This window comes from Ptiloglossa arizonensis, chromosome 1 (assembly GCF_051014685.1).
Source record: "Ptiloglossa arizonensis isolate GNS036 chromosome 1, iyPtiAriz1_principal, whole genome shotgun sequence".
Classification (NCBI taxonomy): Eukaryota; Metazoa; Arthropoda; class Insecta; order Hymenoptera; family Colletidae; genus Ptiloglossa; species Ptiloglossa arizonensis.
The window spans coordinates 27,116,702-27,143,698 of record NC_135048.1 but is presented as its reverse complement, the minus strand read 5'-3'; the positions used below and the strand labels follow the sequence as shown (position 1 = coordinate 27,143,698).

The following is a 26,997-nucleotide window of genomic DNA, read 5'->3' as shown; positions in this document are numbered from 1 at the left end:
TTGTCGAGCGTCACTTTCTCAATCATCGTCGAAACATTTGAAAATAAGTTTCTCGTAACCGGGGTCACGAAAGTTTTCGCCTTCGATTCGAATACTCGAATTGCGACGAACGCGTCGAATTCGTCGATCGAAGTTATTCTGGTGGTCGACGCCATTTTGAAAAGTACGTGGTCCGTAACGGTTTATACACCGACAGTTTGTCACGAAGATGGTACAGGCCACGGATCCGTCGTTGAACGTCCAAGTTACAAATTTTGGACGACGCTCGTTTATAAATATTGCCCGATAATGTTTGTCGGTCGTTGGATACCTTTAAATTTATCATGTGATAAAGTTAATAAACTCCTCGGCCTCTTTCGTCCCGACTCGCGAACCGTGCTCCGAAACTTCGACTTTGAATGCGCGCCAACCACGGGGCAGGTAACGGTTTTTCCGCCCGGGCGAGCGAAACTTCCGAGTTTATCTTTAATTTAGCACAGTTTAAAGTACTTGGCGAGATATCGACGTTTTGTTTATGGCGCTTAATTAAACCGCCCAGCCACGGGTTTCGAGTGGTTAGCGAGAACCAAGAACGGTGCTGCCACCTACAACGCGATACGCGAAGCGTATTGGCGGGAAACTACGATCGCGATACAGCCAATACGAAAGATACCTACCGTGTTCCCGCGTGGGCGCGCGCGCGCGCGAACGAGCGACCGGTCGACTGGTGTAATTAATTAATCCGTCTGGAAAGTCCAGAATTCCTGTTTCTGTCCCGTTACACGGTTCAACGTTGTGAATTGTGGCCCTGCGCGTAATTGGGAGGAAATAAACTAATCGTAGAATATTCAAGGAGGCAGCGGTAACTAGAGAGACTTTCCGTAATATTAAATTTTATTAAATTCTTTTTTACAAAAACACGAGTCTTCGTTACGTACTTGTAATATGTATAAAAATTAATTTACATGCTCGTTAAAGAGAGAGAGAGAGAGAAAGAGAGAGAGAGAGAGAGAGAGAGAGAGAGAGAGAGAGAGAGAGAGAGAGAGAGAGAGAGAGAGAAAGAGAGAGACAGTTATTAAGTTCGAGTTATATATTATTCGCGAGGAGAGAATCCCGCGTAAGCGTCGTTATAATTTTCAAGTAACAACAAGGGGAAGAAGTATTAATATTACAAGAATTAACAAATATATATAGTTTTTATTACTAAAAACAATTTTTTTCCTCGCTCTGAGCGTCATGCCGTAGAAAGCGTGGAAACGCCGAAACTGTTTCATTTTGCAGGAACGAAACTAAAAAAAATTGTTTTAAAAAACGTTGGATTCTACCTGAAAGCGATTGGGACGAAGGTACTCTTTAATCGTTTAAATGTTTCAAAGCATTCCCTTAAGGTTCCGCGCCTGAAACGCTTAGCATATCCACGCTTCTCGCGTTCAAACGTAACTAGAAATTGTGCAACTAGTCGTGACAGAGTAACATATAGCACCTGAACTTCGGAAACCACCGTAACCGCAAACGACGATTTCAGAGGCCTTCTCGAATCGTGCTGGAGAAGTATCCTCGTAACGCAAAGCTCGCGAAAAGTTCGATGGAGGTAAACAGTCTCGAATTTGTCGTCGATTTTACGGTGACGGTTGTTCGTAACAATAAGAGAAAGGAATGCTTTATCCTCGTATATCGCTATTAGAGTACAAAAGAGCATAGAAGACTTAACACGAAGCATGTGCTGTATCTATTCGTTAAGAGCTCGGTGTAGAGCTACGGGTTAAGGGTTCGGTGTAGAGCTACGCGTTAAGGGATCGGTGTAGGCCTACGCGTTAAGAGCTCGGTGTAGATCTACGCGTTAAAATCTCGATGTAGAGCTACGCGTTAAGTGCTCGGTGTAGATCTACGCGTTAAAATCTCGGTCTAGATCCACGCGTTAAAATCTCGGTGTAAACTTATACGTTAAGATTTCAGTATAGATCTACACGTTAAAATTTCGGTGTAGACCTACGCGTTAAGAGCTCGGTGTAGACCTACGCGTTAAAATCTCGGTGTAGATCCACGCGTTAAAATCTTGGTGTAGACCTACGCATTAAAAGCTCAGTGCCCTCCCCGTGGTTTCTGATTCACTCACACCTCGCAAAAATTACGAATCAAAGTGACCGCGTTAAGAGCTCGCGCGTAGCCCCGAGCTACGAGCTCTTAACGAATAAACACCGCTCATCCACGGAAACGAAATATTCGTGCGATTACTCGTAACGGGCGTCCGTCGGTCAGAGGGATCGCCCGAAATCGTAAACGATTGTGTGCATAATTTATATACACAAAGCACCTCGCGTAATAAAATATATATATATATACGGTGCTCCACGATTCGCGCGCGCGCGCGTCACCGCTCGAGATACGCGAAACGAAACGGGGAAACGCGTTTCACCGGGATTGAATTAAAACGACCCGGGGTAATTGGGATTAACGCTTCGAACCAGTAACCGGGGCGAGAAAGTTTGATTAATTCGGTTGGGGAGCACCGCACGATCTCCAAAGCTAGTTAACTATAATTGCCAACTTTCTCGTGAAAACACGGCCGACAGCGGGCATGGAAAAATCAGCGAGTTAAATAAGGGCCCTATTAAATATACCTTATACTTCCGCCACAATTATGCTGCTCGTTTATATCCACCCACGATTGCGAGAAGTGTAAAAATTAAAACATACTTTCCCCGCGATAATTAACGCCGAAAAATTGTAAGCTTACCGTTATTATTAACTACGAAGAACGTGGAGGTAGCGCGTCGGCTCGGAATTGTCGGGTTACTGCGGGCATTTTTCCGCGGATTTTCCACACGGTACATTCTCGATGATCGTTTACATATTATTTACATTGTCCATGCGTTGAAAACTCCAGCGCTGCATTCCGCGAAGCGAACGAGAGTCTGGGAGATATTGACCGATCGCTCAAGGTCGATGAACAGCAACCCCCACTACTCTCAAACGTAGACTACCTTGACCTTGGTAAGTACCAGTGTCCTGCTTAGAGAACTTTCAGAGAAATATATCTTACGAAGACCTGACCGAAGCGTACTGTAATTTTGTGGTAACTTATTTTGTAACATATATCGCATGTAGGAATAATTCGTTACGATTTCCCTCGTTTAGAAATTCGACAGATTTCGATTAATACGATCAAATTCTATTTCACGTGATTTTCTTTTCAAAAAAATAGTTTCAGAACGGTACAGTACTCTTCTTCGTTGCTTGAGAATCTGTGCTATAGTCTCGTTATTATTGGATAATTTTATCCAATAATTTGCTTCGCGCAAATATTAATCCTACTCGATAAAGTATCTCAAAACCCAATTCAACGTTATAGAGACAACTGTGTGAAGTTGGACGACCAATGTGACCTTGAGCGACCAATCGAGTTCGACCCAGCTACAAAATGGCGCTCAACATCCAAAGTTTAACCCCAAAACTACTCTCTCACTGAACTCGCGTTCACCTTTTACACGATTTCGATCCACATCGATCGTTACGATACGAATGCTCGGTCGAACCTCTTCTCCACGAATTACGGATCGACCCTTAAGCGAGTTTAACCTTCTCCAAAAAGGAACAACCATTCGATCGAAAAAGTGCGGGAAACTCCACCGAGAACAAAAGTCGAAGTGTCTACCCTCGACGATGAAAAATGTCCAAAAAAAAGTATTCCAAGTGTTCCAGTTTCGCAGCAACCCAACGTGTGGCGTCCTCGAGATTCCTCACACCCTAAGGATCCCTCGGTAACCAATCGGAACAGTTGCACCTTGGCCTGTTCCCTCTGCTACCCATCCGCGAGTACACCAACTGTTCGCGATCGTTTCTCTAGTTAACGGATAATTTACTGGCAAGTAAAGGCTAATCTTGCGGATTAGTTCTTTCGTCGTCGCATTGGATCCCCACCACCTCACGTGGAGACGGAGAAGACGATGGAAAGGGAATTGAAGCACCTTGGACGATCTTCCTGAGATGCACGCGACGTGTCCTAGTCCGACTCGGCCATTCAACGAATCGAACCAACGAAATGGGCTTCTATACACGACGATGCCTCCACCGTATAGAATCTGCCATCGATGTCCCTCCTCTACTCCATCCTCCCCCCTCTGGTCCTAGTTCCGCTTGCTGGAGTTGATCAGATACTTGCAACAGTGCGTGAGCAAGTGCTTCTCACCGGTGATGTCGTGGGGCACGCTTGTCGGGCTGGTCGATTCCCTGGTGTAAATGTCCAGTCCGTACTGGCCCTCTTCGGGAAAACTGATCGAGAAAGTCACCACGTCGTCGTCGGCGATCGAGTGCGTTACGTATTTGGAGAGGCGTTTCTCCTCGATCCCGTTCTTGTGCAACGTCGCCATGAAGTCGGTCAGCGGCCTCGACATTCGGAATTGGATCTCCAGCTCACGACCAGCGAACACCAACGCCTCCTACGATCGTTAAAAAAATGAGACTCGGGAATAGAGGGTGTCTCGGAACCGAACGATCCGCGTACGAATTTTCGACGTGTGGAAATGTTCGTCGAAGGATTGGTTTTAGATTGTGGTCAATTTTTAGGAAAACTAGAGATGGTAATATGATATTTAATAGTGTAAATAGAGAAATGACACTAAATTGTGGTCAAATTGTGCTTATAGTGAATAGAAAAGTGGAAGATGGTAATATCGAAAGACGATTTGATCTATATTATAAATGGAAAAATAATTTCACGAATATTTGTGAGAAACCCAATCTGAAATTATATGCGATAAAAAATGTAATCTCGTTAAAGAAAAATGAATAACCTTGAAATTTCATAAAATGCAACTTTAAAAGAAAATCATTTCCTTTTCGTAATATATTCCCCCTTCGAATAAAATTTTTCTTCTGCACTTTTTCACTATAATCAAAACTAAGAGATCAATTGGATTATTCGGAAAGTCATTTCGTTTTTTTTTGGTGACAATGCAACACGATTTTTTTAGAGTGTATAAACATTTTACTAAATTATATATTCTCCATTTTGGAAAACGAAATGACATTCCGAACAACCCAATATATTTAATTATCCATTGAGTATAAATTTCAAAAGCAGGTAAGTTACCCTGAACCATGCTCCGAACCTTCTTATTGCTTCTTATAATTTTCCAATAAGTGATAAAAAAAATTTTCCGATAAATGTTTTCCTTGCTTCCACTGATAGTGTACCGCAGCGTGATACGATCGTTCGATTCTAAAACACTTCGCACACGTTGCAATATCGCACTTTCTCGGGAGACATCGACCTACCTGATGCGTGATGGGTATAAGTCCGAAGAGTCTCGTCGCTTTGGTGGGGCCCCATTCCCCGCTCGCGCAGTCCGGCAATGGTACCATCACTGTTTGCAGCTCCTCACAGGCGATCTTAAATTTGCAGACGCTCTTGAACTTCATCGGTTCACCTGTCAAGTATTCCTTCGGCGTCACAGCGTTCGCGAATATGTCCAGAAGGAAAGCCCCCGAGCATGGCGCGTGTACACGAAACGCGACTATGTTGCCCACCACGGACTGTGAACACCAGTTTTTTAAAATAAGTAACTCTTTTCTCTGGTGCTGGAGGAACGAAATAATAAAAGAAATTTCCTCTTTGGTCAGTAACATTTACTTAAAAAATCATATTCGGTCAAATTTGGAAAAATTACACGTGAACACCAGTTTTTTAAAATAAGTAATTCTTTTCTCTGGCGTTGGAAGATCGAAATAATAAAAGAAATTTCCTCTTCGATCAATAACATTTACTTGAAAAATCATATTCTCTTAAATTTGGAAAAATGACACGTGAACACTAGTTTTTTAAAAATAAGTAACTCTTTCCTCTGGTACTGCAGAAACGAAATAATAAAATTAATTTTCTCTTTCCTTTGATCGTCGAACCAAACGCAAAAAATCCTCTTTGGTCAATAACAACTACTCACAAACTCATACTCGGTCAAACTTGGAAAAATTAACGAATCTCGAGGAACAAAATTTTAACCACCGTTAACATCTCTACTCTACCTCGAGGAAAGGTCTTTGCCCCTGCCTACACCTTTAAAAAAACTTATCTACGTTCGTTAAATTAACATACCCTCTGTCTCACCGCGTCCTCTTTCGGTTCAACGAATTAAACAAATACTTCACGGTGCAATGTAAATATTCCTACGCGACTTATCCAAAAATCTCTACCAAACAGTCGCGCAAAGTATCATTGGTGACGTTTCGAGAACTTGGTCGTATTTAAAATTCAGAATCCATTCTTAGAACCTAATCCACGTATAGTCCGCGTTAAAATTTTGACGAGGGTCTTCAAGCGTCCAAACAGCACCGTTCGATGCCTACACGGTATACCAATATTGGAGGTACGTTATTATTATCGCAAACACTGTACGTTGACACTAGAACGGACCCATGACCGAACTCTTCGCGTGTTCCCTTGCCCCGAGCCAATTAATTTCACTTCCAGGCAATTAATTAGCAGACGCTTAAACTCCCGTTAGGAGAGCACCCCACCATATCCACTCGTCATTCGATTATACTTTTCCAATTATTTCGCGACGAATAGAGCGAGTGGTAATTAACCGTGAGAGAAGTTTCCTTTTCGAACGTGCAATAAACGTCTTTGCTACGACTTCGTTCGTTCATTCGTTCGTGTTACCTGCATGACGAAACGTTTCAGCGACACACCGTCGTATCCGTCCCCGTCGTTGTCGTAAAACTTCAGGTTATAGTGAAAAATGAGGGACGACTGCATGTGCGCCGGCATGGCTATCCTGACGGTCGCGGCCCCCGTAGAATCCGTGTACATAACGGCGTTCGTGTTCGTATCCGGGAAGTAAAGGCCGTACCTGTCGAATTTACATAAATCGCGTCTTTTTACAACGGCGCGGTGCACACACGAACGTGGAACGTGCGTGTGAACAAATTGAAACGACAAATATTGAGATCGAACAAACGCTCGTGCAACAATTTAGCGCCCGCTGTGTTGCCACCGAGACAAGGGGGACAGTTGGTAACACTGAGACGTCCTCTTTCTGGCCTGCGATTCGGCAACAGATTCTTCGAATAATTGTAATTACGGTGACGGTTTAAACTATCGTTCGAACATTTACAAAGTAGAAAATTTACCGCGAGCAAGCAAATGGGACAGTATAATTGTCCTACACGATGAGAGCACGTGAACATATTCGAGGGAAGGAAAAACAATGCCAAAAGAGACACTATAGGGACATAGTTGTTAGAATTGGGAAATCTTAGCGTCCGCGGTGTTCACACTGAGATAAGAGGGACAGTTGGTAACACTGAGACGTCCTCTTTCTGGCCTACGATTCAACAACAGATTCTTTATAATAATTGTAATAACGGTGACGGTTTAAACTATCGTTCGAACATTTATAAAGTAGAAAATTTACCGCGAACAAACAAATGGGAGAATATAATTGTCCTACACGATGAGAGCACGAGAGTGAACTTGATTCGAGGGAAGGAAAAACAATGCCAAAAGAGACACTTCAGAGGCATAGTTGTTAGAATTGAGAAATCTTTCTGGTTTGTCATTGACTATGATTGAATAATTATAAGCACGTTGACGATGATGGTACAATTTCATTGGGAGAAGTATACAATTTTCTGTTAATAAGCATACACGACAATACGATCATCTTGGTATACGATAAATGGTTTTGTTATAATTGTAGTGGTCGTGTGTGTTACGTCTAGAGTCGAGGGACGAGAAGATTGCAATTATTCGAAGATTCGTCACGGTAAAGACAGGTTTGCCTTACCTGAAGAACAACGATCGCACGAAAGGCAGCTCCTCGAAGTCTTTGAGTGAAATCGGTTGTTTGAGCAACTGCCACTCCTCTTGTAGGGGAAAGAACTCGTATATGAATTCCCGCGGGTCCGTCAAGAAATAATGGTCGTCGTACTCGTATCTGCGTAACAGGAAGAGAGCGACGTTTGTAAGAATAATTGGCGGGAAATGTACGGTTGTTTGGCCCGGTGTTAGACGGGTCGCTTCAAGCACGTCACCTCAGGCTATCGTTCTTGGCTTTTGGTTGACCAGGACGAGGAACTTCTTTGGCATTGACGAGATGTCGTGCTCCCCAATTGCATTGAACGAATCTCCAAGCGCCGGCCACGTAGACCGCGTTCCAGCTGTTACGAAATCTGTTGTCCTCGAAACAGACGCCTGGCTGATAACCGGCCGATTTGCTGTAACCCTTTATCACTACGCAGTGCAGACCCGCGTAACTGAAATAACAGAAAACGTTCAGTACTGTATACGAGGTCCTCGTGACCTGGGGTACTCGTGGTTCGGATCTTGGATAACATCTAAGTGTCATCTAGATGTCCTTTCTTAGATAGCCTGGATAACCTCTAGGTGTCATCTAGATGTCCTTTCGAAAGAGTGGACCAACGTTTCGCCGACAATGCAGATCCTATGCAGAGATCCGAAGATGCAAGATGTTCTGTGTGCTGACGAAACGTAGGAACACTCATCCAAAAGGAACTTACAGGAGTTAAAGACAGTACAGCAATAACTCCAGATACGTTAAACTATCGTTCGAACAATCGTGTCGATGATACTGGTGCAAAGTGTGCTACCAAAAATAGTTATAGTCGACCCTGTTACACTTAATAGACTCCTGTAGCGTAAACTACTAAAGTTGTGTATGTTCGGTTTACCTTATTGGCTTTACTTTGCGAGGTTATAAGCGGTGTGCGAGTCTTAATTGATTGGCTATCCTTGACACGGAAACGTGTAGGTATTCTTAAAGATTCAGAGCTTCGTACCGAGGAGAGCCAACTTGTCAGATCTGTCTCTTAACAATGCGCGGTAAAATCTCTGTTACATAATACTGGTTATGTAGCAAGGAATAAAATTAACAAGAGAATGACTGATGGTAGTGGTGGAGGTATACTAGGTAAACAGAACTCCTCGTTGAATTGGTTATCTTGATTATTGCACGAATATTATGGTCCTAATGAGGATATGTATATCTTCCAAATGGGGATAGCCAAATCATCAGGACAATCAGGATTTTCAACCCTATTTTCTTACAACAATCCAGATCCTACTGTATATTTTCCTATTGGGGACAACTTATCGGGACTTCATCGTTTTAGGGGATGCTCCTAAGGGCACGTGAACAGACTTTGGTCACTTTGCGAAAGCATTATTCTTCCACCCTTCCAACCCTAAAATTTGCCCCTTGCGAGCCTAAACCACGAAGAATTGACATCGTTAAGGTGCTCGGTCCCTTCTCGCACCTGCATAGTCGCTTGAACAGAACGTGGTAACTCTCTGTCCCGTGTTTGATCCCCCTCAGCAACCCCATGGGCGTGTCCCCGCGCAGATTTTCATCGAACTGCATGGTGTTCAGATTCTTCACGGTGATCCATCGGAATATCGTCCTCGCTTTTTCTATATCTGATCCGCATCTGCTCACCAACTGCCGCACCAGATCCGTGAACGTTTTCTGGTCTTCTTGAGCTACCTGATTCACGAACAAAAAAGCGTTGATCAATAAATCGATCTCGATTAGAAATTCCAATCACGATCCTAAGTATAATAGGATTCGAAGAGAGTACAACTGTCTTCGATGCGAAGTATTTCTTCCAACCCTAATGTTTAGTTGGTTCCCTGACTCTTTCAACTAGCACGATTTATATTGGGTCGTTCGGAAAATGATTTCGTTTTCCAGAATGGAGAATATATAATTAAATAAAATGTTTATACACTCTAAAAAAATCATATTTCATTTTCACCAAAAACAACGAAATGACTTTCTGAACAACCTAATAAAAAAGGCTTATATACTGTTTTTTCAACGGTGTACACAGTGCCAATAAAATTTATCGAAAAGGATCAAAATTCTTGCAGCAATACTGGTGTTTTCGAAGAATGTGCATTATAGGTACTGTTCACGTGAGAGAAGATTGCATTTGGAAGCATGGCGGGTTCTAAGCTTCAGAGGTCGTCTCCTCAGGTCTGTACAGAACAGATACGCAATCTCCTCGCGCGCGTACTACCTACAGACATTTTTGTCTCCTGTTCCACTTTTTCCAAGTTCCACATTCGTCTCATTTTTCATTACTTGTCTTCCGTTAGACATAAAAATGATAGTAAATATTAAATCCGTATTTCAAATACTTGCTTCAAACTTCCCTTTACGAATGAATTGGCTCCTCGAAAAATTCCAACGTGAACTACTTACCATTCGTTCTCACACTTTTTTGAAACTCTACGTACACTTTTACTTAACCTCCTACACGGTATTTGATCCAACCTCTAAAATTACTAAAATGTATTTGAATTTACAAAAATACTCCTACGTTAATTCCCGTACGAATGTTCACGAATCCGTACATTGTTGCGGTTACGTGTCTATCTTTTCTACCGTGTTCCTCGGTGTATCCAACGAGAAGACGGATCGTAAATCGATTACCGGGAGATCTCTACACCGTAGGAGAGACGGATAAGGTAGCCGTATCGCGAATATATGAAAATATCGACGCCGATTCGAGCAAGCCCTTTAAAATTCCGTGACGGTAACCGGCGGAGCGCGCATCGTCGATATTACATTTACAAGAAGATCCGTCGCTAAAAGGGCGTCCTACGGCGGGGGCTTACCGAAATAGCTATCTGATCCATGTCAGCAAACTCCAGAGGATCATTGTAGATGTGATACTTGGCCAAAGCGGGGGGTTGGGGCGGTGGTGCGCGCGACGGATAAGGCATTGGAGGCGCTTCCTGGGCATAACCATCCCCCTCGTCCAGATACAGGCTCTCCTGACGCATATACTCGCTTCTCGCCTCATTGATCAGCTCCAACATCTCGGAGCTCTGTTTCTCCACCAACGCTGCGGTTGCCGCCCTGGAAATTGATGAGGAGTTACGTTCGCCGGTGAATTTTATCCTCGAGATTCGCTAACCGGGAACTCTTTCTCCGGTGTGCTTCGGAGTATTTTCTTACGAGAAAACTTTTATCATCGATGATCTGTCTGTTCTCTGGTGAAGGAAGGAGTCTGATTCGGGGGCAATTGGACGCTTCGAGGGCACGGGCGCCCGAATTCGTCCACGGGGAGCTCACGGGCAGAGCTACGGGCAGAGCGAGACGCGACGGAGTGGGGAGGTGCCGCTGGAATGGGGAGATACCGCGGGAGTGGGGAGATACCGCGAGAGTGGGGAGGTACCGCGGGAGTGGGGTGCACAAGCGCCTATGGCAGCTCCGCAGAGGCCCCTCGCGGGCCTGTTTCCCCCTCCACGCGCAAGTTGCCTACAATTCGGTACTGGAAGGAAGACGAGCGGAGCATCACGGAGACAACAAGTGTCCCTCGCATGCCTCCCACCTCACAATTAAATAATTCTAATAAACACGATCGCATTGGCCAATAGCACGTTACAACCGGATTGCACGTAGAGGTGAAACTGAGCTACCAAGATCTATCGAATCTTTTCTTAGCCTTGTCTTCTTTCCAGCTCTTAACAGTTCAAACGAGGTCTCGTGAGACCTCTGGGAGTTTCCAACTCCCGAATGCGACCCTATATATATACGCAATGTGTATCCGTGAGCTTCCTTTCGATGGACACACAGTCCTTTCATGGCTGCCTCCTAGTCATCACGCAATTTCTCCACCAACGTGGGTATATCGAGAGAAGGGGAAGTAGATTCACAAGGAGTCCCTACACTGAACAACAACGATCCACGTTGTCAGAGGAACCAAACGATTCTGAAGAGTCACCTACGACAAGTTAGTGTCTTCGAAGTTCCTAGACACGATACGTTAGTGTTGCGTTCGAAGGTAAGTGGGAGAACCCCAAAGGTCTCTTGAGATCTGACCTGGACGAGCAATATGGCTCGCGAGTACACTCGTGACAACTTCTCGTTTGTCTGGTCCCATTTCTGCAATTGCTCCCCACCAGTCTCTATCGCCACTATCACTCACACGTTATTCTTTGCTCCTCGGTCGCTTCACAGGGCAACGAGTCGCGAAATTCTTAAACGTTCGCATTGAAATTCCAATGCCTAGCCCGAGGTTTCGATCGCCATCGAATAAATGACTCCCGAAGGATGACCCCGCACCTCGACGGGAATCTGTAATTAGGGGATTCGCGGTGAATTCGTTCCACGGTTGAAAGGGAAGACAGGGACCATCCGGCCGAACCGCAGCTAACGGTTTAATTTATAACAATCCCGCCCGCTGGCTTCGAATTACCGCGGCCATGCGTGTTTTCTCGGCCGTGTAACCTCAACTTTACCCCAAACGAACCCCCTGCAAATTTGTGCACGCCTGTGTCTAACACGGAGCTACCCTTAGTCAGCGACTCGCTCACCGTAGTCAGCGAACCGAGTAATTCATTTAATTGTAGCTTATATGTTAAACAAAGATACACTGCTGGCTTTTAATTGACCTTAAAGAAATTTCTGCTCACTGGTGGCCGGATCAAGGGTCCACGATCCCATTGATTCGACGATCGTTAAGAAATATCTACCCCTCAACAGTCACCTCTACCGGAGGATTCGACTGGGAACGATCAAGCCTCTTATCCTATTCGAATCATCCAGGACGAGCACCGAGGACATCAAACTCCAATATCCAGCAATTGTAACGTTGTTCGTGATTGAAATGTTTTTTTTTATTGTTGAAGTTCGACACAACTACACCAGGAACACGACCTCGAGACAGTGGTAGATCTGTGCGCAAATATGTTCGTGAACGAAGAAGTGGTAGACGTTGAACAGTGTGGAAGACACTTTTACAGGTAGCAGTACTTCAGACTCGCTTACCGTAACCAGCGATGCGGATAATTTATTTAATTGTACCGTGTATCTTGAACAAAGATACGGTGCTAGGTTTTTTAACAAACCTGAGCGCCAATTTTGCTGAAATTATTCGCAATATTAGAGACGCTCCCGGATGAAGAACGAGAGGATTCGAGGTGGACATGGAACAGTCTTGAAGATGTCTTTGTAGATGGCAGCACTTGAGAGGTTTTTGAAAATGACCGTTATTCGTAAACGGAATTTTGCACTGTTCGTGATTGGAACTCTAACTTTAGGAAAGACTAAAACGATGATTTACATTACACGTGGCGCAAGGTCGTGTTGCTAATTAATAATACACTTTTACCTAAGGAAACAGAACATGGTGGTAGTGTTCCTTCGAGAGAATAAGTTACGATTTCTCCACGATTCTCGTTTCTCAAGAAATTTCTCGAATTCTCGACACCAAGTAATCGAAACAATATTGAGTTCTTCGGAAAGTCATTTCGTTTTTTTCTGGTGAAAATGAAACACGATTTTTTTTTAGACTGTATAAACATTCATATCAAATTATACATTCTCTATTTTGAAGAACGAAATGACTTTCCAAACAACCCAATAAAACGAAACAGTGGAAAATGTGTCCCAAAATAATGAAGAAAAGGAATCAAAGAAATTCAAACAATTCGTATAAATAAACATTCTTTTTCGAGATGACCACCGAAAAGATTCTTCGGACAAGTCGATTTTAAACTGTGCATTGAAACGATAAAAAGAAAAGCTACAATCTCCTCGAATCGATTAAATTTTCAAAAACAAAACACACACACACGCTCTTCCTGAAAATAAACCTTCTCGCGTGAGACGACCGTACGTACCGGTAGTACTCGATGTAATTGTGACCTAAGAATTGCATGGGTCCTATAACCGTGTAAAAAAAAAAAGAAAGAAACCGTCGTTTACGAGAAAAACGAATATACCAATATAGAGAAATTTGTCGTTCGATTACAGGGGGACGCGAGGACAAGATTGAAGGGTTGATCGCGAGCCAGTTGGCGCAACAATGTTGCGCTCTCGTTGGGCCTTGCAACTAACGCGACCCGACCGGGCACGGTATAGAATCAGTTTAATTAGGTAATGAGTACCGTTCGTGCTCCAGCATTTTGCGCGTGAGACTTTCCTTCTTCTTGTCCCTGCGGAGAGTCATGTTCTTCTCCAGGTCCTCCTTCTCCTGCTGAAATTGTTGGGTTCGTACTCTTCCGCCTTTTTCGCGTTCCCATCGCGCCGATAGCTGCTCGAGCTCTTTCTCCCATTCGTCCTGTTCGCCAGAGAAACGTTAATCTTCCACGCTCCCGTTGCACAGCGATGCGAACGTTAATTAATAAGCGAGCGCAACGTTTAACGATACGAAATCACGGGGTCGATCGTTGAACACGTACCCTGAATTCCTCCCGAATCCGTCTGTCCTCCTCCTCGCGATGATGAGCGAATTTCCGGTATAGGTCGTCCTCCTCCTTGCGGTGCTTCATCTCCAGACGCGTTTGCTCGTCCCGGTCCTGTCGATCGTAAGAAAGAATCGTGTAAAAATCAACAAGAGAAGCCACGGTCACGCGATTCGAACGATTCGTAGAATCGCCCGGCACGAACGAGTTTCACCCGAAGACGAGAAGCAATTAAACGTCGGGAGACGTCTTCCTCGGCTATCAAAAAGCTGAAACCGCGCCTAAGCGTTCGATGGCTACGTCCAGTTTTTACGGGGTTTACTTTCACGCCGTGTTTCTGCTTTCTTTCGATCAGGGTCCCGTCGGAAGAAACGACCAGTTCCGTGATCGTTTGCGACAAATTGAGGCGGTGGTGACAAAAAAAAAGGAAACACAAAGGAACGGGTATTGTCTCGAGGTAGCCGGTTTCAATCGTTTCGAATTTCCCGCCAGAAACTTCGAGAATTCGGGGACGCTACTCTGAAAGCACGGAACAGTGGAAAAATGTCTGTGGAAATTTTTGTAGACACTTATAGATAATTTTGTGAGATATTCATTGTTCTAAAATATCTAGATACATTGAATTGGAAAACTACGTAATTTTATGTGTAAAATTTAGTTCGCGTAAAGGTTATGGTCAAATATGTAGGACACTGTAAAAGAATGTATTAATTAATTTGATATCGTTAGTGTATCTTCTTTTTACAATAGTTTCATTCTTCTACTTTTTACGTCTGTTAGAAATTAAACGTTGAATTTTGTACTCTGTACTGTGGCATTAGATCGTTTCGAATTTCGCGCCGAAACTTCGAGAATTCGGGGACACAACTGTGAAAGCACGGAACAATGGCAAAATGTCTCTGGAAATTTTCAAAAACGCTTATAGATAATTTTGTGAAATATCCATTATCCAAAAGTACCTAGATACATTGAATTGGAAAACTAGGTAATTTTATTTGAAAAATTTAGTTTGCATAAACATTAGGCCCAAGTACGTAAGACAGTCTAAAGGAATATATATATGATCACTAATTAATTTAATATCGTTAGTGCATTTTCTTTTTAGTTTTATTTCTTTACTTTTTACATTACTTCGAAATTAAACGTTGAACTTTGTACTCTGTATTATTGTATTATATATAATAGTAAGATGCTCCTCAATTTTCGCGGAAAATTTTATTCTTCGATTTACTAAGTTCGTGATTCGATATATGTATCCGTAGACGACAGATAAATATTTGATATGTACTCGACCTCGAAAAAAAAAATATCCAAAGGCTATTTTACTTGTTAACCTGTCACTCTGTCGTAACGCCTTAAAGGACTTCGGAATTGCCGTTCCATTGCGCAAGCAATTTCCTCCGCGCTCGCGTGTGCAAACAGAGAAGCCCACGCTACAGTTACGTCATAGCGGTGCACGTTATTGCGTGAAATAACCGCAAATAAGGACAATGTTAGAGAGCATTGACATTTCCACGCGTTCGAAACGGTTTTAGAAAGATTTCCAACGGAATAGGAGAGAAGACATTTTGCGAAAGCCCCGTTTACAAGATAAATGTACCGGTCGGTGCTGGATTCACGCACAGACAAACCTGTGCAATTGTCTACAAGTATCCGAACAATATGACGCGCTTTAACTTCCACAAGTAATGTTAAAATTGTTTTTCTTTTTTGTAAAAATTATTTATTTTTACACCGATTGTCGTTTAAATTTTGTTCATCATAAAAAAAAATATGTAATAATATTTTCTACCTGGAGAGAATAACCAATAGTTGAGAAAAAATTATTATAAACGCGTTGTAAATTTTACTTCTCAAAAAAACTATACTATAAGTTCCACGAATTGCAAAAATTGTTTATTTTCGTACTATACGTCGTTTGTTTCTTACTCACTGTTGATAATTCTATTTTTCTATTATTTTTCATCTTGTAATAATATTTTCCACCTAGGGGACAATTACCAGTGTCTGATCATTTGAAACGAAATTGTTATAATTGTTACAAACAGTCGCGAAGAAAATTTCGTTTTCCAAAAAAAAAAAAAATGGTGTCTCGAATTTTCAATTCTCCGATTTACCATCGTCGTTCGTCCGTTTGTCCCGTGAATCTCACTGCTTACGACTGGAACGAGTTAGCAAGAGTCTCGGAGCACTTTCGAGACGACGAGAAAGCGCGTTGCTAATAGGATTAATTCGGTCAATCTGTTTACTCGTCCCATCGAAGAAGTAATTCCCTCTGATTTTTCTTCGCGTGACTGGCTAACCAAGATGTCGTCCAACTTTTGTTTGCGTTTCCCTCGGGTCGGTGGCTCTATGTTTAATTCGCGGCGCGTTCGAGCTAAACGCTCGTGATGTCAATCTCGCTGAAAGTCATACGCGCGCTTTCGTGCGTATCGACAAACTAATGACAGTAAAAGTTTACAGTGTCGATTCGATTCCAAGGAAAGCGCATCAAATCCCTGTCGAGACACGTGTAGACCCCTGTGTGAGCCAAAGGACCCGTGTTGCCCCCTTAATTTTTCACAATTCGTTATTTTTCTTTTTTGGACAGTGTCGATTCCAAGGAAAGCGCATTAAACCCCTGTCGAAACACGTGTAGACCCCTGTGTGAGCCAAAGAACTCGTGTTGCCCCCTTAATTTTCCAAAATTTGTTATTTTTCTTTCTTCGAGCACATTTCAATACTTTTCGTTACACGAATTTCTAGTACACGAACTACAAAAGAATAAAATTTTTGTGTGCAAATATTTACTGCACTTATATTAATAATAGTAATAATAATTCTAAATTAAGATATTGATTCATCTCTGATAAAATATCAATTTTCTATTTTCATGATTTGTTCATTTTCGACGTAAGTCGTGCTCAAAGATATATTTACTAGTTTCTTCAATAAATTTTGTCGTTTTTTATATTGTAAAAAAATACTATGGCACTTGAACTTTGAACAACTGTAAATATACGAATAGTCGACGTATCTGCATGAAACTTCACACATGTTCGTCAAACGGTAGTACCATCTTTAGAAAAATAAAACGACGAACCTAATAGCTCCGTTTCTTATCGAACGACAAAGCTTATCGAGTAACCTATCAATTCGACTTTTTCTCGTGTGAACGTTCTGCTATTTCGACTCTATCGAATAAATATTTATTTTTTATATCTGTTTCGGTTTTCCCTTTTCGTATTCGTGTCTTTTTCATTCGTATTTTTGGGTATATTTTTGCATCGTGTGCGACATTTAATTATAAGCGAGCTATATGTATCGATACGAATGTCTGGACGCGATGGGTCAACAAACGCTGTTCTACCATTCCATCGATCGTTTTAAACAGAAGACGAGAGAATTTCCAGCCAGCATTATCGGACAAAAATACTATAATTATTCACGTAACAGTTAAGAGTTCGGAGAAATTCTTATTTAAAGTTCGATTACCCCGAAATAATAAAACGAATAAAGTTTGCTACTCGACTCTCTGGTGAACAAAAAGCGACCATAATCTCTCGCTCTACAGTTGTCTTAAGCCGTACCCGTAAAAACTGTCATGACTATTTACGATGCAAATGTGAGCTCCGATGAAAAGATTCGTCGAAAAATTGCATTTTCAAAGTATCTCAGCCGAGAACCAGAATGAATTATAGATTTCGATTTCAGCTTAATTAAAGTGCCCAGATATTTCACACCGGTCGTTAATTAAACTTTCATGATTATTTAATAAACCATGTAACTTTATGATTCCGAGTTTACGGACGATAAATAGTTTATGCTTAATTAATTCTCGGTTCTGTAACGTAACGTGCGCAAAATAATTAATTCGATGGTACAGTTTGCGTTTTAAACATCAACTGTCACCGACAAATCCTCAAAGGCGAGCAATAGATGTGCACTGGAACGAGAATAATTAACAATTTCCCTCCATGGAAGTTCAATTATTTAGTTACTTCTCTACTGATCACTGTTGCTTTGTGAAACAATGTTAGTGTATTTATTTTTCTAAAAGTCTTTCAATCAATTACTTTATTCATTTCGATATTTCGACCGAAATTGCTTACTCCCCTTTCACATGTTTATTACAGTTTTCGTAAATAAATGTCACTTTTAAAAGGTATCAATAATTTTGTTCGAGTAATCGTTTATTCTTGATCTTTTTCAATTACCACTGCTTTGTTCTTCCACTACATAAGAATTTCTTTCTATTTTATTCCAAAGAGATATTATTGTTCCAAACAAACAAATATCAATCCAATATTCACCGAAATGTCCCCTCGCCAAGAGTTAAATTCAAAAACCATCCAACACTGTGTTCCACGCTCGATCATTTAACGTTCATCGTGCGATCGTTCCAATTCGCTCGTGAGTCGACTTTTAGCGATTCGAACACAAAGAAAGTATCAGGCTGTCACGAAAGTTCTCTTCGTAATCATCGCGCGTCGCTTTATTTACCGAGCAACATTTAACCTTTTGCAACTCTGTGCGACTCTGACGTCACGTAACCATATATTTACATTTTCCAAGTCTAATTTCACCTTTGTGCTACATCGCGTCATTATACCTTCAAAGCAATAGATTGTCCACCATCTGTTTACAAAAGCTATTCCATAGAATTCCTCGGATCAGAATGAATACACACGGAAGGTTATTTTCTACTAGAATTCACCTTTCAATTCGTACCTCGTTACGTAACCTTTCACAAAAGCTGACGATAATCGATCCTCGATCGACGTCTAGCTTTCCACCATTCTTAACAAAATATCCCTTAGATATTTCTAAAAAAAAAAACCTCAACTCTAAAAACGAGCCAAGAGAACCACCTTGAGTAATGTTTACCTCGTAAATTACACGTAAGAAATATTTAGTGTCTCAGAAGCTCGACTCTGCGAATCAAGTAAGAGAACTTGAACAAAAGACGAGGCTACCAAAAATAAAGAAGAGACAAATGGAAATAGATAAATAGATATGATAAGTTGTTCGCTAAGTTTTATCGTTGGATAAAACTTAAGAAACTTAACAATTGAATATTACACCGAAGAAGAAATCCCAAGTGCGAAATAAGACGAAGAAATGTTTTTCGTCCGGACGAAACGAGAAACTCGACAAGGTGGTTCCCCTGTCGATCATCAGCATCCGTTCGTTCGCGACGAGGGCTCGAGACCACGATCGCTCTTCAACAGTATACGTACACGATTCTCTGTTCTCCTCTCACCGACTCGTCTTCCATTGGTTCGTCGACGTGCACGCGACTCTTTACGCGAGGAACGATTGTCTAATTAACCGTCAAGCGCGGGAGAATAGTACCGCAAGCGGAAGTGATTCTGGTGCCCCGCGCGCGAGCTTTCCTTCGCGTGCTCCGAGGGAACGAGAGAAAGAGGGCGTCGGGACGCGTTCTTCCGTGGTAACAGTTCGTAGTGATGTTCACGAGGACGTTCGCCGCCATTGTTCCCCGGTTGCCCCCGGAAGCGGGTAAGAAAGTCGACGAGCCGCGCGAAACCTTGACTCGAGGGAGGTGGGGGGAAGAGAATCGCGAAAATAGGAGATCGCGGCACGATCTTCTTTGTCCGGAAGGATTTTTGCGACGTTCACGCTTCGCCGACGTCCACCGACGTCCAACGTCCACGATCAGGGGGGGAAGTAGCGTTCTTGCGATCGGCGTAGAAATCGTTCGAGCTCGAACGAATCCGGACGAGGTTCGAAGACGATGGAATCCGCGGTACACGGTTCCACGAATCGTAGAAATCTATCGCGCAGGTGTGCAAAGTGGCTGACCGGTGAAATAAAGTCAATTAACGGAAACGAAAACCACGGCGCACTTTCCCGGGAACAATGTGCTACCTGTGTGCGATTAATATCGTTTATAATGTCTAATATTCGATATTTGTGATATTTGATATTGAGTTTCTTGTAGGGTTTAATATTCGATATTTGTGATATTTAATATTAAGTTTCTTGTAGGATCTAATATTCGATATTTGTGATATTTAATATTAAGTTTCTTGTAGTATCTAATACTTAGTATCTTGTAATACTTAATATTTAATATTTAGTTTCTTGTAGTATCTAATATTCAATATCTTTTAATATGTAATATTAAGTTTCCTGTAGTATCTGATACTTAGTATCTTTTAATATGTAATATTAAGTTTCTTGTAGTATCTAATACTTAGTATCTTGTAATACTTAATATTTAATATTTAGTTTCTTGTAGTATCTAATATTCAATATCTTTTAATATGTAATATTAAGTTTCCTGTAGTATCTGATACTTAGTATCTTTTAATATGTAATATTAAGTTTCTTGTAGCATCTAATACTCAGTATCTTTTAATATATAATATTAAGTTTCTTGTAGTATCTAATACTCAGTATCTTGTAATATTTAATATTTAATATTAAGTTTCTTGTAGTATCTACTACTCACTATCTTTAATATTTAATATTAAGTTTTTTGTAGTATCTAATACTCAGTATCTCGTAGTACTTAATATTTAATAGTAAGTTTCTTGTAGTATCTACTACTCACTATCTTTAATATTTAATATTAAGTTTCTTGTACTATCTACTACTCAGTATCTTTTAATATGTAATATTAAGTTTTTTGTAGTATCTAATACTCAGTATCTCGTAATACTTAATGCTTAATATTAAGTTTCTTGTAGTACCTACTACTCACTATCTTTAATATTTAATATTGAGTTTTTTGTAGTATCTAATACTCAGTATCTCATAATATTTAATTTTTAATATTAAGTTACTCGTAGTATCTAATATACAGTATCTCGTAATATTTAATATTCAATTTCTCGTAATAGATAATATTAAGTATCTTATAATAATTAATAGCAAATATCTTACAAGAAATGGAGCAAACAATATTTAATATTTAATATCTTGTCTTACTGGAAGAAATGGACGAAATGTCACTTAACATTTTTATACGATATTTAATATTTTCCCAAGATTTGTTTCGTTCGAACTATTTATTTCAAGAACAATTAAGTTTCTTGTACTAATATTCAGTACCTTGTAACAGTTAATATTAAATACCTTGTAATACCTAATACTAAATATCAGGTAAGAAATGGAGTAAACTTGACACTTTAATACAAACTTTAATATTTCCTGTAACATCTACTATCTTGTCTTTACCGAAGGAAATGTTCACTTAACTTTTCCACGCGAAATTTAATATTATTCCAAGATTTGTTTCACTCGAACTATTTATTTCAAGAACAATTAAGTTTCTTGTACTAATATTCAGTACCTTGTAACAGTTAGTATTAAATACCTTGTAATATCTAATACTAAATATCTGGTATAAAATGAAGGAAACTTGACACTTTAATACAAACTTTAATATTTCCTGTAACATCTACTATCTTGTCTTTACCGAAGGAAATGTTCACTTAACTTTTCCACGCGAAATTTAATATTATCCCAAGATTTGTTTCACTCGAACTATTTATTTCAAGAACAATTAAGTTTCTTGTACTAATATTCAGTACCTTGTAACAGTTAGTATTAAATACCTTGTAATATCTAATACTAAATATCTGGTATAAAATGAAGGAAACTTGACACTTTTATACAAACTTTAATATTTTCTGTAACATCTACTATCTTGTCTTTACCGAAGGAAAAGTTCACTTAACTTTCCCACGCGAAATTGAACATTTCCCCAAGATTTGTTCCGTTCGAACTATTTCACTCCAATCTTTCTCTAAATACCGAACCCCTCGAGAAACGTTACTTTATTCTTTTTTCGTGCACCGCTAACGAAAAACGATGCGCACACCGCTGTGCATCCACTGGAAGAGAGCGGAGACCTTCGTCGATAATTTGGAGAACGCGTGGGCGGCGTCCAGCGAATCTGGACTGTATCATCGTTACGAAAAGTATTCGTTTCATCGCTCGAGGTAACGGTCCTGTCGAACACGGTTATCGTTCGATTTTAACGAAGCGGAGAGATGCATTCTGTTGCACCGGGCCGCTGTAGAAATTCTCGGCGACTTAAATCGGGAATTTCGATATCGATTCCGAGGATGCATTGTACCGGGGTGATCCGAGGAAACAGAAAGCCTAATTACCTTCGTTATTAGTACATAAATGCACGCGGAAATACCCGACGCGAAAGTTGAATGGTTTAATGAGGCTACCGAGGACGAGGATTACTCCTCTGGAAGTAATTAAGATCCTTATTATTATTATTATTTTTTTTTCTTTTCTTCTTTCTACGCGGAATCTGCGCGCGTAAAACTTGAAATATATTTGCAAATCCAAGCAATATGTTTTCTTTTTAAATTGGTTAATTGCATCGTGATTTCGGATAAGATTTATGCGTTTTGGTCGAGAGAGAAGTAAGCCGGATTCGTAATAAAGCTTGGCTGTTGGAACACGAATCGCGAACTATGATCCGATTGTGGAACATTCTCGAACCATTGATCGTTTGCAATATCAATTTGGTAAAACGATTCGATGGAGAAACGTTTTCAATGAACGAGGAAGATTCAACAATTTTCGATAATATTTCAGATTAGAAATATTCTTTTCTTTTGTGCATCGAACTCGTAGAATTTTATCAACCGATACTGCCAATAATAATATTGTAAAAGAATACACGTCTTGATTTACTTGTAAAAAAATAATTGATAACTATCGGACTGTACATCCAAATAATTACCCATCAGGGTGGTATCGCTACATAAATGGTCAAGTAAAAGTCTTAGTTCAATTTACACGTTATTCAAATATCCCTTAATCGTCTATCACAATCAAAAAAGCACACCACGAAAGATCGAAATCTCTTCTAAAAATTTCCAATCGATCCCCCAATTCGTACCGAAAGAACAAAAACGTTTCGCAAACATCGTTAAAACGATCCCCAACACGAGAGAAAAAAAACACACACACCGAAAGAAAAAGCTCGCGGTTAACCAAGAAAGCGATCGGTTGGAAAGTGTGGAAAACGTTGCAGAGTGCGTTAAATCTACGGGGGAAAAGATTCGTTCGTCGAATGGTACGGAAGCCTAACACACTTCCACCGACAAGAAACCTCTGTTAAGCATTAAATTACGGTATTTCGATCTCGTAATAAGAAAACCACAGGAATCCCTGCAGCGACCCAATAAATTGTACCGGTTGAACCTCGTCGAATCTATCGGAGCGAGAGATTTTCCCTCTTTCTCTTCCCATTTCTTTCGTTTTTTTTTTGTCGTTTTTATTTTTATTTTTATTTCTCGTTTCTTTCGCTTCTTTTTTTTTTCTCTCTCTCTCCCTCCCTCTCGTACACGCCGAGAGACGCGGGAGACGCAGAAGGGGGGAAAACGCGGCACCGGGCGACCCTGCTCGTTGCCCACGCTTAGCTTTCGTTTCGTAAGACCGTACATAGGTGGAACAGACATTCGCGAAATACTATAAATAACAGACCACCGTGAGGCGTTTTGCTGGATGCGCGCGCGAAAGCGGATTGAGAGAAAACGCGCGCGGGCGCGCGGGCGCGCGTGTGCCCCGATAGTGGAGCGACTAGCGGCTCGGCCTTCTTCTCTACGCCTGGCCCGATGGGAAAAGCGGCAATCTCATTTTCATGTAGAGTCCGTCTCCGCCGCGGTACACATTCCTCGCTTGTCGAGCGATTCGCGCATGAAAGTCACGGCCCGACACGGAATGTAGCTCTGCCCGCATTCCCTACGATCGGAAATTCGGGAACCGACGATTTTCCATTAAAATGTACCTACGTACCGTACCGCGTGTTTCCCGCACCGAACTGATACGTAGCTCCGCCCACTTGGTCCGTGGAGATACGCGTGTGACCCCCGAATACGATGAACATACCAGATTTTATCGTAGCGCGAAGGAACGCGACTGATTTCGTGGAAAGGAGAATTAATACGCAATGGTAGTTCTTTTTTTTTGGTGTTTGTTGGGGAAGGGGACATTCTAAGATAGGGAGAACTATTTTTTGGGGAGGGCCATTTTTTGGTATAAGTTGGGGAAGGGAGTATGCAAAGAAAGGGGGAATTATTTTGAGGGGGTCATTGTCTGGTACTTGTTGTGGAAAGGAATGTTTAAGAAGAAGAACTATCTTTGAGGGGCCATTTTTTGGCACACGTCGAGAAAAGTGAATGGAAAAGAAAAGGGGAATCGTTTTGAGGGGGTCATATTTTAGCACTCGTTGGGAAAATTTAATGAAAGGGTGAACTATTTTTTGGAGGGCCATTTTTTGATACAAGTTGGGGAAGGGAGTATTTAAAGAAAGGGGGAACCATTTTGAGGGGATCATTGTCTGGTACTTGTTGTGGAAGGGAATATTCAAGAAGAAGAACTATCTTTGAGGGGCCATTTTTTGGCACACGTCGGGAAAAGTGAATGGAAAAGAAAAGGGGAATTGTTTTGAGGGGGTCATATTTTGGTACTCGTTAGGCAAATTTAAAGAATTATTCAGGGGGGCCATTTTTTGATGCATATTGTGAAGAGGAATATTTTAAAAAAAGAAATGTTCAAAGAATCATATTTTGATCATTATATTTTGATCTAAAAGAAAAGGAGAAATATTTTTTTATCGGTGAAGGAGAAATTAAAATATTCCTGTGAGAGGGAGATGAAACCTAATATGGTCGATCCTAACGATCTCCTAAGTGTGAGGTTCATCGTTAAAAATGAAATAAAATGGAACACGCGGGTTTTGATACGATATTACTGAGAAAACTTGATCACCATGTATAATGATAGCGAAAACGGGTGAGATAAAATATAAATTTGTTCTTAATAAATCAAATCGGACTCAATGTACAGAACTTCCCTCCGATTGGAAATATCGTATTTTTCAAAGAAATTTCGCCTCTGTCTCGGGACAATTTATATAATACGTAAATTATATCGTTACGTGCGATTTATTCAGATCACTGTTTCACGAATATTCGCTTAATACCGTAGTGCATCATGTGAATATTTCTCTGTCGCTCTATATTATCGCATACCCGGTCCAGCTGTGTTTGTAACGCAAACAGAACCAGTGTCTTCTCGGCTTTAATTCGTAAAAAAAAAACAATTCTTCTATATTCTTTGAAAAAATGTTTAAAAATTTTTTAAATTTAATACAAAAATTTCCAATTTTAGTAATACTTCTACTAATATTAACCTTGAAATATTTTTAAAAAGTCGTGTTTCATTTTTACCGAAAGAAACCAAAATGACTTTCCGAACAACCCAATATATTATAAATACAAAAGTGACACTAAATTGTGGTCAATTTTTGCTTGTAGTAGACAGAAAGTGGAAGATGTTAATATCGAAAGACGAGTTGATCTATTAACTTGTTCGGAAAGTAATTTCGTTTTCCAAACCGAAGCATGTATAATTCAACAAAATGTTTATACACTCTGAAAAAATCGTGTTTCATTTTCACCAAAAAAAAAAGAAAAAAAAACGAAACGACTTTCCAAACAACTCAATAAATAATAAAAAATCATTTAACCGAAATTTTGACCGAAATGGAGGATACATAATTTAACAAAATGTTTATACACTCTGAAAAAATTGTGTTTCATTTTCACAAAAAAAAAAAAAGGAACAAAATGAAATGACTTTCCGAACAACTCAATAAATAACAAAAAATCATTTAACCGAAATTTTAACCGAAATTTTGACGGAAATGGAGAATACATAATTTAATAAAATGTTTATACACTCTGAAAAAATCGTGTTTCATTTTCACAAAAAAAAAAAAGGAACAAAATGAAATGACTTTCCGAACAACTCAATAAATAACAAAAAATCATTTGACCGAAATTTTAACCGAAATTTTGACGAAAATGGAGAATGTATAATTTAATAAAATGTTTATACACTCTAAAAAATCGTGTTTCATTTCCACCAAAAAAAAAAAAGAAAAAGAAAAAAAACGAAACGACTTTCCGAACAATCTGATAGCATCCTATCCAGGGACCCCGTATTTTCACGGGCCGAGAATCATAGTCAACGAGGCATCGTAACGACATTTAAATAAAACGTTCACGAGCAGGTACGCGTGTAATTAACCCGGTGCCGCGTAATTGCCGTCCCGTCGCTTGGAATAGGTAACCCGCTCCTAATATGGCGGCGACCGTGACGAATGATTTCACCGACTATACCAATGACTCACCAGATAATAATCGATGGGCTTCTCGCGTGCCTTGCTGTAACCCTTCTGAAGTTCCGTCTGCTTAAGGGCATGGGCGATGTGAAGCGCGCTCGCGTCGAATCTCCCATACTGGTAGCTCCCATCCACGGCATAATTGTGGTTGTACGGCGAGGATGCCCCTCCACCGGCATTCCCATGGAAATCACGATTGGACGAATTCGTAGCCGGCGGTGAACCGTGTCCGTTTAGGTGCCTGGCATAATTAGGCGAGTCTACATTATCGTAACTGCAACAAAATTATGCAACGGGTCTTCAAGGGGGCCAGGGATCCGTCTCCGAATGTTCACGCACGGTGTCTCTCTTCTCACGCGTACGCTGAAAGCGGACGATCGGAACAAGGAACGAGCCAACTGTTTACGCAATTGTCAATTACTTGGCGTTCGTGTGGACTTAACCTATTCCTCCTCCGAGTTTCGAAGTAGGTTCCGCCTCTACCCCCGGGATGATTAGTCACCGCGGGGGTCGGAGGTACCGCTATGGAGATCAATGTGGCGATACTCGGGACTGTTTCAACGAGGGGAGATTCCTGGGACACCTAGGTATTCTCCAGGAAACTTTGGATAATTGTGTCGAAACGACGAATCGTTTGATT

The 26,997-nt window shown here is 40.9% G+C and overlaps 1 protein-coding gene across 2 annotated transcripts in view; it reads right to left on the bottom strand.

Annotated features, from left to right (window-relative positions):
- Positions 1-1,018: 1,018 nt before the first annotated feature.
- Hil (peptidase hillarin) overlaps positions 1,019-26,997 on the bottom strand; it is a 45,516-nt gene continuing 19,537 nt past the window's right edge. The window contains exons 3-12 of one of the 2 annotated variants that reach the window (XM_076315882.1): positions 26,367-26,631; positions 14,192-14,308; positions 13,898-14,070; positions 10,619-10,862; positions 9,256-9,482; positions 8,014-8,235; positions 7,767-7,916; positions 6,641-6,830; positions 5,257-5,514; positions 1,019-4,418 (exon numbers count right to left, since the gene is read on the bottom strand). In XM_076315882.1, the coding sequence (XP_076171997.1) occupies positions 4,107-4,418; positions 5,257-5,514; positions 6,641-6,830; positions 7,767-7,916; positions 8,014-8,235; positions 9,256-9,482; positions 10,619-10,862; positions 13,898-14,070; positions 14,192-14,308; positions 26,367-26,631 (2,158 nt within the window). In that variant the 3' untranslated portion in view covers positions 1,019-4,106. The remainder of the gene's footprint in view (positions 4,419-5,256; positions 5,515-6,640; positions 6,831-7,766; positions 7,917-8,013; positions 8,236-9,255; positions 9,483-10,618; positions 10,863-13,897; positions 14,071-14,191; positions 14,309-26,366; positions 26,632-26,997) is intronic. The other variant, XM_076315889.1, reaches the window with a different exon arrangement.